The following is a 21,039-nucleotide window of genomic DNA, read 5'->3' as shown; positions in this document are numbered from 1 at the left end:
AAATCCAAAAATATATATCGCAAAATCAGAGAGTAGTAAGTGCTATGAAGAAAAATGAAGCCAATTAAGGGGATGGAGAGTGACAGGGGCTTTTAGATAGAATAGTCAGGGCAGCCTCTCTGAGGGGGTGGCATTCAGGCTGAGACCTGGATGAAGGATCCATGAAGGAGCCAGCCACATGGATATCTGAGAAGGAGCCATACAGAAAAAAGAACAGCAAAAGCTGCTCTGTTCAAGGCTCTGAGTCAAGATGCTTGTAGCTTTTTCAATTCTTTATTTTTAACCTTTGTATGTCATCATATTTTCAGTTGGATTCTTGAAAGAAATGTATTGTGGGGTCTTGCTTTTTAGTGTATAACGGTAATCATTGTCTTTTAATTGTTGTATTTAGCTCATTTAGGTTTAGTGTAATTATTGATATTGTTGGATTTCTACCATTTCTGGAGTTCTACCATTTCATTATTTTTGCTTCTTTCTGTTCTTTGTTATATATGCTTCATCTTTTGTGATTTCTTTTACACTATCTGAGTATTTTTAGAATGTCATTTTGTTTACCTGTCAGATTTTAATTATGTCTCTTTGTAGTTTTTTAAATGGTGGCTTTAGGGAACTATAAAAATGTATTTTAAATTTTATATAATTTACTTTGAATTACTATTTTACCATTTCAAGTAAAAAATAGAAATTGCACAACCACATAGGCTCTTCCTCCAGTCCTGATATAGTTGTTGTATGTGTTATATTTATATACATTGAAAATCCCATCAGGCAGTGATAATAATTTTTGTTTTCATCAAAAGTTAAAGGTGAAAAATATTGTTCCATTTACTCAGATATTTACCTTTTCGTTTCCCTTCATTGCTTATATTCCAAGTTTCTCTTTGTTATCATCTCCCTTTTACTTGAGGAACTTAATTTTAGACTTTCTTTTTTAATTTTTAATTTTGAGATCGAATACATATACCATAAAATTCATCAGAGAATTTTGAGATAATGTGTATCTTCAGTAGTTTTTAAGATATTCAGTGGTTTTTAGTATATTCATGGAATATGCAGCCATCACCACAATCAATTTTAGAACATTTGTATCCTCCCCAAAAGAAACTACTGGAGATAGTAAAAATATCAGTGGTTGCCAGGAGAAAAAGGGCAGAGAGTGGTGATTAGGCAGAGCACTAGGAATTTTTAAGACAATGAAACAAGTCTGTATGATATATGATGGATACATGTTATTATAAATTGTCCAAATCCATAGAATGTACAATATCAAGAGTGACCCTAATGTAAACTGTGGAGATTGGATGATAATGATGTGTCAGTGTAGGTTCATCAGTTATAATAAATGTACCACTGTAGTGGGAATATTGATAATAGGGGGAAACTATGCATGTGGGGGCCAAGGGATAGATGGTAAATCTCTGTATCGTCCTCTCAATATTGGCTTGAACTTCAAAATGTCCTAAAAAGTAGTCTCTTCAAAACAAAATATTTGTCTCTTAGCCATCATCCCAAACTCTACCGCCCCTTGAAGCCCTATGCAACTACTTAGCTACTGTCTATTCTGGATATTTCATGTAAATGAAATCATACAATATGTGGACCTTTCACTTAGCATAATGTTTTAAAAAGTAATCATGTTGTGGCATGTGTCAATATTTAATTTCTGTTCATTGCAAAATAATATTCTATTGTATGGATATACCATATTTATCTCTTCAGTTGATGGACATTTATGCTGTTACCACTGTTTTACTATTATGAATACTACTATGAACATTGATTTACAAATTTTTGTGCAGACATATGTTGTCATTTCTCTTAGGTATATACTTAGGAGTGGAATTTCTGGGTCCTGTGGTAACTCTGTGTTTAATATTTTGAGAGACTGACAAAATGTTTTCCAAAGTGTATGTAACATTTTACATACTCACTAATAGTGTATGAAGGTTCCAGTTTTTCTACATCCTTATCAATGCTTGTGATTTTATTTTGTTGTTGTTCTTAATAATAACTATTTCAGAGGATGCAGAGTGTCTCTGTGGTTTTAATTTATATTTCCTTGGTTAATTATGTTGAACTTCTTTTTGTGTTATATATTAGCCATTTGTAAATCTTTTAGAGAAATGTCTATTCAAATCCTTGCCCATTTTAAAATTGTGTTGTCTTTTTATTATTGAATTCTAACAGTTCATATATTCTGGATATTAGTCCTTTATGAGATATATGGTTTGCAAATATTTTCTCCCATTCTTTGGGTTGTCTTTTCATGTTCTTGATGGTGTCCTTTGAAGTGCAAAAGTTTTAAAGTTTGATGAAGCTCAGTTTATTTTTTCCTTTGTTTCGTGCCTTTAGTGTCATTGCCTAACCTATGCTCATGAAGAATTACACTTATGTTTTCTTCTAAGAGTTTTATAGTTGTAGCTTTTACATTCATGTCTGTGATCCATTTGGAGTTAATTTTTGTGTATGGTGTGAGGTAGGTGTCCAACATTATGATAAGTATTTTTGAAATAAAGAATTTTTGAATTTTCTTGGCTAATTTTTTGAATTTTCATATGAAATATGTGATCAATTTTTTCAATGTCTGTAACATTTCTTTCTTTTTTTGTAACATTTCTTTTAGAGCAGGTTTATTGGTGACAAGTTCTATTAGTTTTCTTTCATTTCACAATGTGTTTATTTCACCTCCATTCCTAAAGTATATTTTCTGTACATTTAACTTGGCAGTATTTTTCTTTTATCAGTTTAAAAATGTGGGTCCACTGTCTTCTGGCTCTATTTTTAAAGGGTACTCTGCAGTAATTCCCATATTTGTTATTGTTATGTAATGTGTTTTTTCTTTTTTATTTGCCTTTAGGATTTTTTTATCTTTGGCTTTTTTTAAAAAAAAAGATTTTATTTATCTATTCATGATAGACAGAGAGAGAGAGAGAGAGAGGCAGAGACACAGGCAGAGGGAGTAGCAGGCTCCATTCAGGGAGCCCGACGTGGGGCTCAATCCTGGGACTCCAGGATCGCACCCTGGGCCAAAGGCAGGTGCCAAACCACTGAGCCACCCAGGGATCCCCATATCTTTGGCTTTTAATAATTTAATATGTGTCTAGGTGTAGGCTTCAAAAATTTTTTTTTATTATTTTTGTTTTTAGTTAGTTCATCCTTTCTGGCATTCTTGAATCTGTAAATTTACCTCCTTCACCATATACAGGAGATTTTTAGCCATTATTTCTTTAAATATTTGTCTGCACCTGTCTCTCTTCTTCTAAGTCTTACAGAGTACTAAATTTTTTGATACTGTCTCATAGCTCTTTGATTTTTCTCATTTTTTCCTGTTGTTTAGACTGAATTATTTCTATAGATCTGCCTTCAGGTTCTTTAATTTTTTCTTTTGACATATCCTTTCTACTATTGGGCCCTTCCAGTGATTTTTAAATTTCCATTATTATATTTTTCAGTATGACCACTTTTGCATTTTTTAATAGTTTTTCTTTGCTGAGCACTTCTGTCTATACATTTGTTTCAAATGTGTTTGCTTTCCCCTTGCGCATCATGGCCATATACATTGATTTTAAGTCTTTTTCTGATAATTACAACATTTGGATCCTTTTGTGGTTGGCATCTATTATCTTATTTCTTGGGAGCTGGTTAGATTTTCCTGGTCCTTTGTATGATTAATTTTGGATTGTATCTTTGACATTTTGAACATTGTGTTATGATATTCTTAGCCTTGTCCAAAACCTCTGGGGAATGCTGGGTTTTTTGTTTGTTTGTTTGTGTGTGTGTGTGTGTGTGTGTGTGGTTTCTTTTTTAGCTGAGAGTCAGTCTGATTAGTTTTAGACTGTAAGTCCTGATCTGCTTCCTATGAGCTGTTTTTCCTTACAGTATTAATTTTCAAAGCATTTGTATGCTATTCTGGGTTTGCCCCATGTGCATGTACCCAGGGACCCGTGTGGACCCTGGCGGGTAGTCCACACCATCTTTAGTTCTCAGTGCTTTTCTTAGGTTGATTCTGGTAGGTTCCACACAGCATACCTCAGAAGTATTTGCAGTACTTTTAATATGGATTTAAAGGGTATTTTTCTCCAGTTTTCTTACCCCTTCACCCCATGATTTTCCCTTTACTCTCTTGCAGGGGGTTTCATGTTCTTGCTAGAAAATCAGACACTCTTTTTGTGCAGCATAGCAGTTTCCATGAATGTAGCTTATGCCTCTAGACAAAGCTGGTGTGGGATGGAAAAATAAAAATATTCTTTACCCCACAGCAGCTGTTTCTTATGTGTTGATGGGAAAAGGCAGTGTACCTGTTGTTGGCATTTTCCTGTTGTAAAGCAGAGGGTATCAGAAGGGTTCTATTCTACATATGTTGGTAGGTGATCGGCTTTGTTGCTAATACTGGCCTACTGGAAAGCATGGTGTATCAAAAGTGCTCTGTCACACAGGGCTTGCTGTTATTGTTGCTTGTGGTTCAGGAGAGTGGACACCATGCCTCTTTGTTGCTGGCTCTTTCCCAGTGTAGGGTCAGGAGAGCCAGCAAGTATCCTCCCTGAAGGACTGCTCCTGTTACTGAGAAGACAGCTGCTGTTTTGTTGCTGGCACTCGTTGCTCTAATGGCCTCAAGGGGCCACTGCTGTTGATTGGGAAGATGAGAAGTACCACTCCAGAGCCAGCGCTTGCCTGGTGTGAAAAGGAGGAAATCAGTAGTTCTTTCACCTGTAGAGACTACTTCCATTTCTGGTGCCAGCACTGAGGAGAGACTTGCAGCTTTGTTGTTTGTGCTTGGCCAGCATAGGGTAGGTCAGATCACCAGAGCTTTGTCCCACAGGCTCTTCACCACCCACCTGCCACCCCTATGCCTTAAAGAGAGGAAACTTTCTTTTTGGAACTTTCTGTCTGCTCTTGCTCTCAGCTGTTAGTTGTGACTGCCCCAGAGCCTAAGTCAAGAAACAGAGAAGGCAGAAACCATTCCTGACTGCTCTTTAAGACCAGGGTTTTATACCCTTTTTGTTTGCTCATATGCACTATTCATCGTCTTCTGGTAGTCCGTCCTTCCTTCCTTCCTTCCTTCCTTCCTTCCTTCCTTCCTTCCTTCCTTCCTTCCTTCTGCCTTGCCTTCCCCTCCTTTTCCTTCTCTTGCCTTCCCCTCCTTTTCCTTCTCTCCTTCCCTCCCACCTCCTCTCCTTGCTTCCTTTCCTTCCTCCCAATGTGGACCCTAATGTGGGACTTGAGATCAAGACCTGAGGTGAGATCAAGAGTCAGACACTTGGGCAGCCACGGTGGCTCAACAGTTTAGCACCTTCTTCAGCCCAGGGCAGGATCCATCCTCCCTGCATGGAGCCTGCTTTTCCTTCTGCCTGTGTCTCTGCCTCTCTCTCTCTCTCTCTGTCTCTCATGAATAAATAAATAAAATCTTAAAAAATAAAGAGAGAGACACTTAACTGAGAGCCACCCAGGTGCCCCTTACCTTCCTTATTTTGTTCAGTATTTTGTTGTAATCAGATGGAGAGATAGAGTAGACTGTGTATGTATTCCATTAGGAATGAAATTGTAATCTCCTGTAAAATATATTTTAATTCGCTCCAGTTCTGTGATCAAAATTATGAGCTAAGATTTCAGTACCTATTCTTGACTGTGTGCAGCAAAACTGACTCTACCTAACTTAGTGCATAATGAGAATGCTTGAAGTTTAGTGGATCACACTTGTTGTGAAATGAAGGAACAATGTCCTAAGCTATGCTATAAACCTGGCTGATAAAATTGTGGTGGTCATTGCTGGCAATTGGATATCCCAGAGTACCACTGCTCCTTAAGAGCAGAGAATTTTGTCTTGCAGGAGCTGTGGTACTGCTTTCCTTAAGGAGTTTGCTATGATCTGAATATCCTCCAGAATTCATATGTTGAAATCGTAACTCCCAAGGTGATAGTATTAGGAGGTGGGGCCTTTGGGAGGTGACTAGGTCATGAATATGGAACTCTCATGAATGGGATTAGTGCCCTGTGAAAATGGCCCAAGAAATTTTTCTTACCCCTTCACCATGTGAGGTTACAGCAAAAAGACAGCCTCTGTGAATTAGGAAGTTCAGGCACTAAATCTGCTGGCACCTTGATCTTCAACTTTGACTTCTGGAACTATGAGAAAAAAATGTTTATGGTTTATAAACCACACAGTTTATGGTATTTTTGTTATAGTGGCCCAAATGGACTAACATGGAAAGTTAGCACTCCATTGTCCTTGAGTTACAGCTCAAGGGCATTGTAGTTGCTGGAGCTGGATTGTGTTCCTGTGTCACATCTGTAAGGGAGGCTGGCAAAGTTAGCACATGACTTTTCTACTTCTCTATGAGAGGTAGTCTCTGTCTTCTACCAAGAGTCATTTTGAGGGGAATTTCCTAAATAAAAAAGAGAGTTCTTGGCCAGAGAGAATGACATGCTATTTTTGTATAGTCACCATTTACACAACACAGTTGCTTAGTTCTCAAACTGCCTTCATCTGTGGTTATAGCCCAAACCCAGTTCTTTAGGGAAACCGGTTGTCTTTCTCTTTAAAATATATCCCACATCTTACCTCTGAACACTTTATTGCTGTGTTAGGGTCCCGGCCACTATCAGTGTTCACATAAAACACATCACTATCTTCTTTTTTTTTTTTTTTTTTTAAGATTTTATTTATTATTTATTCATGATAGTCACACAGAGAGAGACAGAGATGCAGAGACACAGGCAGAGGGAGAAGCAGGCTCCATGCACTGGGAGCCCGACGTGGGATTCGATCCCGGGTCTCCAGGATCGCGCCCCGGGCCAAAGGCAGGCGCCAAACCGCTGCGCCACCCAGGGATCCCCATCACTATCTTCTTAATTCCTGTTTTGATTTTGCAACAGACTTTTCTTCACAGAGTAACCAGAGTATTTTTTAAGTGTTTATTTTGATATAATTTCAAGTTTACAGAAAAGTTACAAGAAGAGTATGTAGAACTTCCTTACATCCTTTTTTCAGATTCATCAGTTGCTAACATTTTGCCTCATTGTTTTATCGTTCCCTATCCCTCCTTTCTTTCTTCTGCAACTAACACAGACTCTGTCTCTCTTCCCTTCCTTCACGCTATTTACCCCCCCACTCACATATGTATATGCACATACATAAGAATTATGTGTGTGTGTGTTTAATATTCCCCAGCTTTTGAAATGAGTTGCAACCATCATACTCCCTGATTACTAAACTCTTCAGTGTGGTTTTCCTAATAACATTATAACTTTTTACATAACCATGAATTTAACATTGATAAAATACTATTATCTAATTCATAGTCCATAGTTGTCTCAATAACCGCCTTTATAATTGTTTCCCCAAGCTCAGTAGTCATCTTTCTGTTTCTCTACTTGGAATAGTTCCTCTGCCTTTTTTTTTTTTTTTTTTAAGAATGATATATTTGAAGACAATAAGTCATTTATTTTGTAAATGTGTAGAAGTTATAAATATGTAGCAACAGATATAGGATTTGATTTTGCCTGTTTTTCCTCATCATTGGAGTTTGGTTATACATTTCTAGAAAGTCTGTAATGGAAAAGCTATTGGGTCCTTCTTACGTCCCCGTATCAGGAACTACGTGATACCAGTGCACCCCAGTATTGGCAAAGTTAATTTGATCACTTTGTTTAAGGTAGTGTAATCCCAGATTTCTTCTCTACTCTTTTCTCCTTGTAATTAGTAAGTAATTTGCAGGGAGATTTTGAGAGCAGGGAAGTACCCTCCCTATTAATTATCAAGCTTTTCTTCAGTAGTATTAGCATTCATTGATGATTCTTGCTTGAATCAAAAATATTTTGTTTATTTTTAAAGATTTTATTTATTTATTCATGAGAGACACAGAGGGAGAGGCAGAGACATAGGCAGAGGGAGAAGCAGGCTCCCCTCCGGGAGTCTGATTCAGAACTCCATCCCAGGACCCTGGGATCACGCCCTGAGCCGAAGGCAGATGCTCAACCGCTGATCTACCCTGGTGTCCCACTTGAATCAGTTATTACTGTGATGATTGTCAAATGGTGATTTTTCGAACTCTATCATTCATTTTATTTTATTATTTTACTTTTTTAAAGATTTATTTATTCATTTATTTATGATAGAGAGAGAGAGAGAGAGAGGTAGAGACACAGGAGGACGGAGAAGCAGGCTCCATGCACCGGGAGCCCGATGTGGGACTTGATCCCGGGACTCCAGGATCGCGCCCTGGGCCAAAGGCAGGTGCTAAACTGCTGAGCCACCCAGGAATCCCCCTATCATTCATTTTATATTTATTACCATTCTACTGCAAGGAGGGCTTTCTTTTATTTATTTACTTATATGTACCTAGGAGTTCCTATTTTAGTCACTTTTTTATAATCCATAACTTTATTTATTTTGATGCTCTAATTGTCCCCGTGGAAGCCCCTCAACCTGCACTTTATTCTTTAACATATCGGCCTCATTTTTGCACTTTATTATTTTTTGGCACAACCAAATGTTCCATGTTCATCTTGTATGAACAAGAATCAAACATTTCTTCAAGGAGCCCTATTTCTTTTTAGGGGAGAATGCAATTTAGAAACCAGGATCTCTGTGCTAGGGTCGCTGGGGTGTCATTGCTTCCAGCCAATCTCAGTACACAAAGCTGGAGCATAACTTACACACATACATATTCACCTATGTTTACATTTGCCTGGTAGAAATCATGGATTCATATTGATAATACCCCTGATTTCAGTCAAATTCCATAGGTTCTATTCTAGTATTTCTTCTTTCCACTCTTGTTAACTCCCTTCTTAAAAGAGAGAAATTCGACTTCCATTGTGCTCAAAAACATTTCTTCATTTGCTTAATTCTTCACTGCAATGAAAGCAGTTTCAGAATTGTTAATGCATACCACTGCAAAGAAGAAACAAATGTATTAACTAGAATTCAATATTTATTTATAGTTCTTTTGGTCTTTAGCTTGAGAGTATATATTCGTTTCCTAAGACTACTGTAATAAATTACTACACACTTGGTAGCTTAAAACAACAGAAAATCTTGCACAGTCCTGGAGGCCAGAATTCTTGAAATCAAGGTATTAACATAGCCATGCTCCTCCCAGCAGCTCTAGAGGAATCCTTTCTTGCCTACTCTAGCTCCTGGCGTGTTCCTTGGCTTGTGGCAGCATAATCCACTCTCTGCCTTTATCTTTACAGAGCTTTCTTTCTTTCTTTTTTTTTTTTTAAATATTTTTCTTTTTTTTCTTTTTCTACTTTTTTTTTTTTTTAAGATTTTCTTTATTCATGAGAGACAGAGAGAGAGAGAGACAGAGAGAGAGAGAGGCAGAGACTCAGGCAGAGTGAGAAGCAGGCTCCATGTAGGGAGCCCGATGTGGGACTCGATCCCGAGATTCCAGGATTATGCCCTGGGCCAAAGGCAGGCGCCCAACCACTGAGCCACCCAGGTGTCCCTTCACAGAGCTTTCTATTTGTGTCTTCTCTTCTGACTTTTTTTTAAAATAGATTTTTAAAAAAGATTTTATTTATTTATTCGTGAGAGACACACGAGAGAGAGGCAGAGACATAGGCAGAGGGAGTAGCAGGCTCCATGCTGGAAGCCTGGTATGGGACACTATCTCTGGACTCTAGGGCATTCTGGGCCAAAGGCAGGCGCTAAACCACTGAGCCACCCAGGCATCCCTCTTCTGACTTTTTAAGGTCACATTCACAGCTTCTAGTGATGAAAGCATGAGTAGATCTTTTGGGTGGGGGTCCCCGTTTAACCCAGTACAGAGTATATGGTTACTTGGGCAATTACCTTCTGTTTATTCTTTCAGTGTATTTGTTGTTTATTTGAAATACAGTAGGGTTCATTTGTTTCTGTTTATATTGAATTTTAGGTTTCTCTCAGCCTTGTTTTTGAATATGCAAAGCAGCAGTTTCAGAAGTCTAATAATAATTTAATAGATATAGAATAATAAATTGTGGTGACTGTAATTAAGGAAATGGACAGATACTTTGGTAGAGAACAACAGAATGGGCCATATATACTTAGATATAGGGCTAGGTCCTGTTATTTGAATAAGTGATATATAAACTGGGATTGAAGGAATGAGAAGCCAGTCATGTAAAGGTGGAAAAAAGAGCTTTTCCCACAAATGTAAAAGCGTGTGAGAAGGCCTTGAGATGGGGAAAGAGCTGGTTGTATTAGAGGAAATGAAAGAATGCCGTGGATTAGTGTCTCTTGGGGAAGAGGGAACACAAAATAAATGCAGTTGTACAGAAAGCAAGAGCCAGAACATGTGAGTTATTGTACACTGTGTAAAGAGGTTGGAGAGCAAGTGGAGGACAATAAGCAGTGACATTTTTGGAAGTGTGTGTATTTACAGATTTATTTATTTATAAGAGAGAAAGAGTATAAGCATGGAGTGGGGGTGGGTGGGGAGGAGGGGCAGATAGAGAAGGCGAGAGAGTCTTAAACAGACTCCACTGACTGAGTGCAGAACACAATATGGGGCTTGATCTCATGACCTGAGCTGAAACCAAGAGTTGGATGCTTAACAAACTGTGCCACCGAGGCACCCTAGGAATATATTTTTAAAAGACTGTATTGAGGGACACTTGGGTGGCTCAGTAGTTGAGCGTCTGCCTTAGGCTCAAGTTGTGGTCTTGGGATCGAATCCTGCATCAGACTCCCCACAGGAAGTCTACTTCTCCCTCTGCCTATGTCTTTGCTTCTGTTGAGGCAAAGTGAAAAGTTACATGTCTCTCATGAATAAATAAAAATCTTAAAAAAGACTATCTTGATTGCTAGGTAGAACATAAGAGGTAAGAATAAAAGTGGAGAGACTAGGGGCAGTGTATAATAACTGACATAGAGGTATGAAATAATGTTGGTTCCTCTAAGAATGGTGAGGTGAATAAGGAAAAAAGTGGATAGATTTAACATGTATTTTGGGTTGAACTGACAGAACTAGCTAGGGGATTGAATTTGGGTGGAGAGAGGGTTTTAGGTTTATAGTTTGTAGTTTTAGCAACTATGGAAGAAGTTGATTGCAAATGAAGGAGACATTAAGAATTAAGGTTTCCCTATTGGCTACTATTATGTTTGAAATGTCTATGCAGATGTCAAGTTGGTAGTTAAATGTGCAACCTTAAACTCAAGAGAGAAAATGGAATCTCAAGCTTCCCATCTAGTCCCATTACTTCAGTTCATGCTTCCCTACTGCACATCTCTGGTCTCCATTGGTACCCTGTAAACATAAGCAGATTGTCAGGAGTTGGCCAGATCCTGTTTGAGGTATTGCGGGCAACTTGAGGACTATAGATGATCTCCAGGTTTATATGTGGGTACTCCAGTTCCATCCAATTCATTCTTTCCAGAGAGCTACAGTTATTTTCCTTCTAAGTCATTTAAATATGTACATTTTACTCCTTACTCCATAGCTTTATTTTGGACTCCTACAGAATAAGAGATTTCTACCATTATTAGATACTAGGCTTTTTTCTCCCCCATCTGAACACATTGTATGAAATCACTCTAGCTGACTTTGCACCTAGAAGGGAAATGTGTGTCCATGTGTATATTCATGTTTGATATTTACTCTGTGGTTGATATGGTATGTATTATGTCTGTTCATATACCAATATTACATTGTTTTAATTGCAGTATTTTTATGTAATTAGTAGGTCTAATCTTCTTGAATCATTTTACAGATGTTTCTCCATTTCTCACATATTTATTCTTACAGATGCAGAATCAAGCTTGTTGCCATATTTTTAGGAAGTGTGGATTTTCCCCTTCAACCTCTTGCTTTTGTCTTGGTTGTTTGTAAATACTTTCTATTCTTATTTTCCAATGAGAAAAGAGTCTTTAAAAAAGAAGGGCCTATCTCCTATTATGGTCTTTCCCTTTGTTTCCTAAAGAGAGGCTGTCCGTTTCCTTTCTATTTCCTTCCTTATTAAGCACCTGTCCTGTATTAACACTGTGTTAACTTCTGGGCAGGGGAGTTATACAGTAAATTAAACAAAGTAATATAAACAAAGCATATTATGAAATAAAATTGGTAGGATATAATATGTTTCTAATTAAAATAGTGTGTTCTTGAGAGGATTAAAAGTTTTACTTTTAAGTATGGTATGTCAGTTTCTGGTCCTTTTATTTATTGTTAAGAATCTTTTAAAAATACCTTTTTTTTTCTTATACTTTTATTTTTTAAGGGTCATACAGCAATGCTTCATACTGGTTCATGGCATCCCAAAATAAAGGGAGAATTTATGACTTGCTCAAATGATGCGTAAGTACTGTTGATAATTCACTTAATACCTTCATATCTTTCAATGTTTTTTTTTAGCAATTGTATTATAATAAACTTGCGAATAAAGTAGGAGATTAGAGTATTAGGAATCCTGATGTTTACATATTCTTGGTCTTAACTTTACTTTGATTTTACCTGGTAGTATCAGGTTTGTTTAAATAAATATGGAAACTTTGAAAAAGAGTTGATATAAATTCCAGTACAGTTTAGTAGCGAGCTCAGTGGATCAGACTGATGCTATTAAGTGGACTCAATTGACTTTTTGAGGTTATGACTGTTACTTTGTTACTTTTTATAGTAAAGATTCACTTGTATCTGAGTCTAATACATAATATATGTTTATTTTTTAATGATTGCTTTTTGAAAGTAGTTGAAGAGATTGATTAAATGGTTATTAAGATTCTTTTGCATTATATCTATTTGCCTAGGACTCAAGAATATTACAAGGAATATTTGAGCAGCTTTGTAGCAACACAATATTGTTATATTGTATGATTAATTTTTAGTATTCATAGTAGTTCATACATATTTGTAGTATTATAAATTACAAAATATGGTTGGTGTTGTTCAGGTGATTAGTATTCATAGTAGTTCATAAGAATGCACTATTTGTAGTATTATAAATTACAAAATATGGTTGGTATTGTTCAGGTGAAACACAATATTTTAGGTAAAAAACTGTTGTTTTTAGGTTATTTGTCTCATCTTTTTACTTTCTGATATTTGTAATTTGCCTTCAAAATTCCTGTTCACATTCCTGGATAGTTTATGTTTTCTGGAATTGATCTTTAGGATAACAGACAAAAGACGTAATTTCTTTCCACAGCACAATTTAAAAATTAATTTGATCTACAGGGAACTAAAATTTGGGAATCTATACCGAATAACTGGAGCAAGATAATACAATTTGTTTTTTGTTTTTTTTTTTATTGGTGTTCAATTTACTAACATACAGAATAACACCCAGTGCCCGTCACCCATTCACTCCCACCCCCCGCCCTCCTCCCCTTCTACCACCCCTAGTTCGTTTCCCAGAGTTAGCAGTCTTTACATTCTGTCTCCCTTTCTGATATTTCCCACACATTTCTTCTCCCTTCCCTTATTTTCCCTTTCACTATTATTTATATTCCCCAAATGAATGAGAACATATAATGTTTGTCCTTCTCCGACTGACTTACTTCACTCAGCATAATACCCTCCAGTTCCATCCACGTTGAAGCAAATGGTGGGTATTTGTCATTTCTAATAGCTGAGTAATATTCCATTGTATACATAAACCACATCTTCTTTATCCATTCATCTTTCGTTGGACACCGAGGCTCCTTCCACAGTTTGGCTATCGTGGCCATTGCTGCTAGAAACATAGGGGTGCAGGTGTCCCGGCGTTTCATTGCATTTGTATCTTTGGGGTAAATCCCCAACAGTGCAGTTGCTGGGTCGTAGGGCAGGTCTATTTTTAACTGTTTGAGGAACCTCCACACAGTTTTCCAGAGTGGCTGCACCAGTTCACATTCCCACCAACAGTGTAAGAGGGTTCCCTTTTCTCCGCATCCTCTCCAACATTTGTTGTTTCCTGCCTTGTTAATTTTCCCCATTCTCACTGGTGTGAGGTGGTATCTCATTGTGGTTTTGATTTGTATTTCCCTGATGGCAAGTGATGCAGAGCATTTTCTCATATGCATGTTGGCCATGTCTATGTCTTCCTCTGTGAGATTTCTGTTCATGTCTTTTGCCCATTTCATGATTGGATTGTTTGTTTCTTTGGTGTTGAGTTTAATAAGTTCTTTATAGGTCTTGGAAACTAGCCCTTTATCTGATATGTCATTTGCAAATATCTTCTCCCATTCTGTAGGTTGTCTTTGAGTTTTGTTGACTGTATCCTTTGCTGTGCAAAAGCTTCTTATCTTGATGAAGTCCCAATAGTTCATTTTTGCTTTTGTTTCTTTTGCCTTCGTGGATGTATCTTGCAAGAAGTTACTATGGCCGAGTTCAAAAAGGGTGTTGCCTGTGTTCTTCTCTAGGATTTTGATGGAATCTTGTCTCACATTTAGATCTTTCATCCATTTTGAGTTTATCTTTGTGTATGGTGAAAGAGAGTGGTCTAGTTTCATTCTTCTGCATGTGGATGTCCAATTTTCCCAGCACCATTTATTGAAGAGACTGTCATTCTTCCAATGGATAGTCTTTCCTCCTTTATCGAATATTAGTTGACCATAAAGTTCAGGGTCCACTTCTGGATTCTCTATTCTGTTCCACTGATCTATGTGTCTGTTTTTGTGCCAGTACCACACTGTCTTGATGACCACAGCTTTGTAGTACAACCTGAAATCTGGCATTGTGATGCCCCCAGATATGGTTTTCTTTTTTAAAATTCCCCTGGCTATTCGGGGTCTTTTCTGATTCCACACAAATCTTAAAATAATTTGTTCTAACTCTCTGAAGAAAGTCCATGGTATTTTGATAGGGATTGCATTAAACGTGTATATTGCCCTGGGTAACATTGACATTTTCACAATATTAATTCTGCCAATCCATGAGCATGGAATATTTTTCCATCTCTTTGTGTCTTCCTCAATTTCTTTCAGAAGTGTTCTATAGTTTTGAGGGTATAGATCCTTTACATCTTTGGTGAGGTTTATTCCTAGGTATCTTATGCTTTTGGGTGCAATTGTAAAAGGGATTGACTCCTTAATTTCTCTTTCTTCAGTCTCATTGTTAGTGTATAGAAATGCCACTGACTTCTGGGCATTGATTTTGTATCCTGCCACGCTACCGAATTGCTGTATGAGTTCTAGCAATCTTGGGGTGGAGACTTTTGGGTTTTCTATGTAGAGTATCATGTCATCGGCGAAGAGGGAGAGTTTGACTTCTTCTTTGCCAATTTGAATGCCTTTAATGTCTTTTTGTTGTCTGATTGCTGAGGCTAGGACTTCCAGTACTATGTTGAACAGCAGTGGTGAGAGTGGACATCCCTGTCTTGTTCCTGATCTTAGGGGAAAGGCTCCCAGTGCTTCCCCATTGAGAATGATATTTGCTGTGGGCTTTTCATAGATGGCTTTTAAGATGTCGAGGAATGTTCCCTCTATCCCTACACTCTGAAGAGTTTTGATCAGGAATGGATGCTGTATTTTGTCAAATGCTTTCTCTGCATCCAATGAGAGGATCATATGGTTCTTGGTTTTTCTCTTGCTGATATGATGAATCACATTGATTGTTTTACGGGTGTTGAACCAGCCTTGTGTCCCAGGGATAAATCCTACTTGGTCATGGTGAATAATTTTCTTAATGTACTGTTGGATCCTATTGGCCAGTATCTTGTTGAGAATTTTTGCATCCATGTTCATCAGGGATATTGGTCTGTAATTCTCCTTTTTGGCGGGGTCTTTGTCTGGCTTTGGAATTAAGGTGATGCTGGCTTCATAGAACGAATTTGGAAGTACTCCATCTCTTTCTATCTTTCCAAACAGCTTTAGGAGAATAGGTATGATTTCTTCTTTAAACGTTTGATAAAATTCCCCTGGGAAGCCATCTGGCCCTGGACTCTTGTGTCTTGGGAGGTTTTTGATGACTGCTTCAATTTCCTCCCTGGTTATTGGCCTGTTCAGGTTTTCTATTTCTTCCTGTTCCAGTTTTGGTAGTTTGTGGCTTTCCAGGAATGTGTCCATTTCTTCTAGATTGCCTAATTTATTGGCATGTAGCTGTTCATAATATGTTTTTAAAATTGTTTGTATTTCCTTGGTGTTGGTAGTGATCTCTCCTTTCTCATTCATGATTTTATTAATTTGAGTCTTCTCTCTCTTCTTTTTAATAAGGCTGGCTAATGGTTTATCTATCTTATTAATTCTTTCAAAGAACCAACTCCTGGTTCTGTTGATCTGTTCCACAGTTCTTCTGGTCTCGATTTCGTTGAGTTCTGCTCGAATCTTTATTAACTCCCTTCTTCTCTTGGGTGTAGGATCTATTTGCTGTTTTTTCTCTAGCTCCTTTATGTGTAAGGTTAGCTTTTGTATTTGAGTTCTTTCCAGTTTTTGAATGGATGCTTGTATTGCGATGTATTTCCCCCTTAGGACTGCTTTTGCTGCATCCCAAAGATTTTGAACGGTTGTATCTTCATTCTCATTAGTTTCCATGAATCTTTTTAATTCTTCCTTAATTTCCTGGTTGACCCTTTTATCTTTTAGCAGGATGGTCCTTAACCTCCATGTGTTTGAGGTCCTTCCAAACTTCTTGTTGTGATTTAGTTCTAATTTCAAGGCATTATGGTCCGAGAATATGCAGGGGACAATCCCAATCTTTTGGTATCGGTTCAGACCCGATTTGTGACCCAATATGTGGTCTATTCTGGAGAAAGTTCCATGTGCGCTTGAGAAGAATGTGTATTCAGTTGAGTTTGGATGTAAAGTTCTGTAGATATCTGTGAAATCCATCTGGTCCAGTGTATCATTTAAAGCTCTCGTTTCTTTGGAGATGTTTTGCTTAGAAGACCTATCGAGTATAGAAAGAGCTAGATTGAAGTCACCAAGTATAAGTGTATTATTATCTAAGTATTTCTTCACTTTGGTTAATAATTGATTTATATATTTGGCAGCTCCCACATTCGGAGCATATATATTGAGGATTGTTAAGTCCTCTTGTTGAATAGATCCTTTAAGTATGATATAGTGTCCCTCTTCATCTCTCACTACAGTCTTTGGGGTAAATTTTAGTTTATCTGATATAAGGATGGCTACCCCTGCTTTCTTTTGAGGACCATTCGAATGGTAAATGGTTCTCCAACCTTTTATTTTCAGGCTGTAGGTGTCCTTCTGTCTAAAATGAGTCTCTTGTAGACAGCAAATAGATGGGTCCTGCTTTTTTATCCAGTCTGAAACCCTGCGCCTTTTGATGGGGTCATTAAGCCCGTTCACATTCAGAGTTACTATTGAGAGATATGAGTTTAGTGTCATCATGATATCTATTCAGTCTTTGTTTTTGTGGACTGTTCCACTGAACTTCTTCTTAAAGGGGAATTTTAAGAGGCCCCCTTAAAATTTCTTGCAGAGCTGGTTTGAAGGTCACATATTCTTTTAGTTGCTGCCTGTCTTGGAAGCTCTTTATCTCTCCTTCCATTTTGAATGAGAGCCTTGCTGGATAAAGTATTCTTGGTTGCATGTTCTTTTCATTTAGGACCCTGAATATATCCTGCCAGCCCTTTCTGGCCTGCCAGGTCTCTGTGGAGAGGTCTGCTGTTACCCTAATACTCCTCCCCATAAAAGTCAGGGATTTCTTGTCTCTTGCTGCTTTAATGATCTTCTCCTTATCTTTGGAATTTGCAAGCTTCACAATTAAATGTCGAGGTGTTGAACGGTTTTTATTGATTTTAGGGGGGGATCTCTCTATTTCCTGGATCTGAATGCCTGTTTCCCTTCCCAGATTAGGAAAGTTTTCAGCTAGAATTTGTTCAAATACATATTCTGGCCCTCTGTCCCTTTCGGCGCCCTCGGGAACCCCAATTAAGTAGGTTTTTCTTCCTCAGGCTGTCGTTTATTTCCCTTAATCTATCTTCATGGTCTTTTAATTGTCTGTCTCTTTTTTCCTCAGTTTCCCTCTTTGCTATCAACTTGTCTTCTAGGTCACTCACTCGTTCTTCCACCTCGTTAACCCTCGTCGTTAGGACTTCTAGTTTGGATTGCATCTCATTCAATTGATTTTTAATTTCTGCCTGATTAGCTCTAAATTCTGCAGTCATGAAGTCTCTTGAGTCCTTTATACTTTTTTCTAGAGCCACCAGTAGCTGTATAATAGTGCTTCTGAATTGGCTTTCTGACATTGAATTGTAATCCAGATTTTGTAACTCTGTGGGAGAGAGGACTGTTTCTGATTCTTTCTTTTGAGGTGAGGTTTTCCTTCTAGTCATTTTGCTCAGTGCAGAGTGGCCAAAAGCAAGTTGTATTGGGAAAAAGAGAAAAAGAGAGGAGAGAAAGAAGGAAAGAAAAGAGAAAGAGAAAAAAAAAGGGAAGAAAAAGAAAAAAAAAACGAAAAAAAAAAAAAAGAAGAAAAAGAGAAAGAAAAAGAAAGGAGAAAAAAAAAGGGGGTGGGGGAAGGAAACAAATCAAAAAGCAAAACAAAACAAAAACAAAAACAAACACAAAAAAAGAACCACCGGGGAGTATCTTCTGATTCTGTGTTCTTTAAGTCCCTTGGCTTCTCCTGGAAGTTGTCAGTCTAGCTGGTGTTCTGGGGGAGGGGCCTGTTGTGCTGATTCTCAGGTGTTAGCAGTTGGGGGAGCTGCTGTGCCCCTGCCTGGTGCAGGGCTCAGTGGGGGTTGTTTACCCCCTGAGGCCGCAGGAGGAACAGCCCCAGTGGCGGGGCAGCTCTGGAAACCTGGATTCAGCTCCGGCAGGAACTCCGAGCTCTCCGTCTGCAGGGCCTGGAGGCTCCGGGGCGGGGCCGCTGATCTGCTCAGCTGGGGCAGGAGCGTCCTCGCTGTCCTGGGCCCTCCCGGCCTCTGCCTGTCCCGGGGGAGGCGGGATCCTGGGCTGTGTCCCGGCGCCCTGTGCTCCGGAGCCTGCGCTGGTGGATTCGCGCTCCTGGAACCGCGCAGCCCCCTCCGCACGGAGCCTCTTCCTCTGCCCGAGCCCCTCCGAGCTGCTCCCGGGGCCGCGCAGCCCCCTCCGCGGAGCCGCCGCCCGAGCCCCTTCAGCTGCTCCGGGTCCCGCCGGGTCCCGCCGTGCGCGCTGCAGCCCTTAGGGAGCTCGGCGCACTCTCCTGGGCGCGCAGTTGCTGTTACTGTCCCCGGGAGCCCGAGGGCATCCCCGCCCTCCCGGGTCCTGCTCCACCTCCCTGGAGCCTCTTTCCCCCGGGAAGGTCGGTGCAGCTCCTGCTCCTCCGGGACGGGGCTCTCCTGTCCTGGGGACACTCGCCCCGGCCTCAGCCCGGCTCCTCGCTGGCCCCTCCCCCTTGGAGGCCTTTGTGTCTTTACTTCTTTTTCCCCGTCTTCCTACCTTGATAGATGCGCGAACTCTTCTCACTGTAGCATTCCAGGTGTTCTCTCTTTAAATCTCAGGCTGAATTCATAGATTTTCAGGATAATTTGAAGGTTTTCTAGGTAGTTTGGTGGAGACAGGTGATTTGGGGACCCTACTCTTCCGCCATCTTGCTCCTCCCTCAAGATAATACAATTTGATTAAAATATTGGTAAATAGAACTATGCAGCTTTAATTTCTTTTTTATCTTTGTTTTACTATCTTTCCAAGTACTTAATGTAACATTCATTTTCATGTTTAAAGTGACATTCATTAATCAGCAAATCAAGTATCTGATTTCTTAAGGACTTAAATTTAGCAGGTAATCTAAATTAATAGTATCCTATGATCAAGTAAGGTTTATTCTAGGAATGCAAGGATATTTTATAATTAGGAAATTTTACCATCAAGAAATTTTCAATATAATTCATTATTTAACAAGTAAAAAGTTATAATCACATGATATTATATTATATGATAACATTGATATTTGATAAAATTTAGTAGTCTTTCCCAGTAGAAGTTCTAAGTGAAATAGGAATAGGAAGAGGGGTACCTGGGTTGCTCAGTGGTTTAATGTCTGCCTTTGGCTCAGGTAATGATCCTGGGGTCCTGGGATCAAGTTCCACATTGGGCTCACTGCAGGGAGCCTGCTTCTCTTTTTGCCTATGTCTCTGCTTCTCTCTCTGTCTCTCATGAATAAATAAATAAGATCTTAAAAAAGGAGTGGGAAGAAATTATCGAAACTTGTTAGAAATTAATTACCAAGAGTTAAAGTAAGTATTGTATTATATACTGGAGAACTGGAGCTATTTGCATTCAAATAAAAACAAAACAAAACAAGACAAAGATGCCCATAACTATTTAAAGCCTTTATGCAGTGTAGATTTAGAGACTTTATACAGCATAATAAAATAAGAAAATAAATAGTTAAAAGTGTTGAAAGAAAATAACTGTAAAAAACAGAGGAGTCAGACAATTTTGGTTAAAAACTTCAGCTAAAGAAAGAAATTGGGAAAAAAAGAAACTTTTGTTCTCCAAACTATTAATGATCAGGCTAAATAGTGTGCTGTCTCTGAGCAACCTGGGTGGCTCAGTGGTTTAGCACCGCCTTCAGCCCAGGGTGTGACCCTGGAGACCCGGGATCGAGTCCTGTGTCGGGCTCTCTGCATGGAGCCTGCTTCTACCTCTGCCTGTGGCTTTCTATTGGCCTTTGACTTTGAGGATAGTAAATAGTAATGGGCTAAGCTGTGGGACATCAGCTCAGACACCTAGTTCAACCAACAAATACAGTGTGCTCACTGTGTACCAGGTACTCCTGTATATGATCTAAGTCTCCGCCTTCATAATGCTTACATGTCAATGGAGGTGAGTGCGTTGAGACAGACAAGGTACAGATGCAGTAATAAATTAATACAGTTTTATATAGTAATAAATAATGAGAATAATGACAAAATAAAGCAAAAGGGTAGAGAGAAAGTAGAAATGTCTACTCTGTGTAGTCAGAGAAAGCCTCCGAGGAAGTTACATTTTATTTAATCAATTAACTTATTTTTTTATTTTTAAGATTTTATTTATTTATTTGAGGGAGAATGCACATGAGAGAGAGATCACAGTGGAGAGGAGAAGGAGAGGGAGAAGAAGTAGACGCCCTGTTGAGCAGGGAGCCTGAGATTATGACCTGAGCTGAAGGTGGACACTTAACTGACTGAGCCACCCAGGTGCCCAAGGAGGTCTTT

At 38.8% G+C, this 21,039-nt stretch overlaps 1 protein-coding gene across 3 annotated transcripts in view; it reads left to right on the top strand.

Moving 5' to 3' along the window:
* Positions 1–21,039, top strand: part of WDR70 (WD repeat domain 70) — a 310,665-nt gene that overhangs the window by 112,621 nt on the left and 177,005 nt on the right. For all 3 annotated transcript variants that reach the window (XM_072824838.1, XM_072824837.1, XM_072824836.1), the window contains exon 9: positions 12,199–12,275. In XM_072824838.1, coding sequence (XP_072680939.1) covers positions 12,199–12,275 — 77 coding nt within the window. The remainder of the gene's footprint in view (positions 1–12,198; positions 12,276–21,039) is intronic.

Source organism: Canis lupus, chromosome 4 (assembly GCF_048164855.1).
Source record: "Canis lupus baileyi chromosome 4, mCanLup2.hap1, whole genome shotgun sequence".
Lineage (NCBI taxonomy): Eukaryota > Metazoa > Chordata > Mammalia > Carnivora > Canidae > Canis > Canis lupus.
The sequence above is the reverse complement of the archived record's forward strand: the minus strand, read 5'-3'. Positions and strand labels throughout refer to the sequence as shown.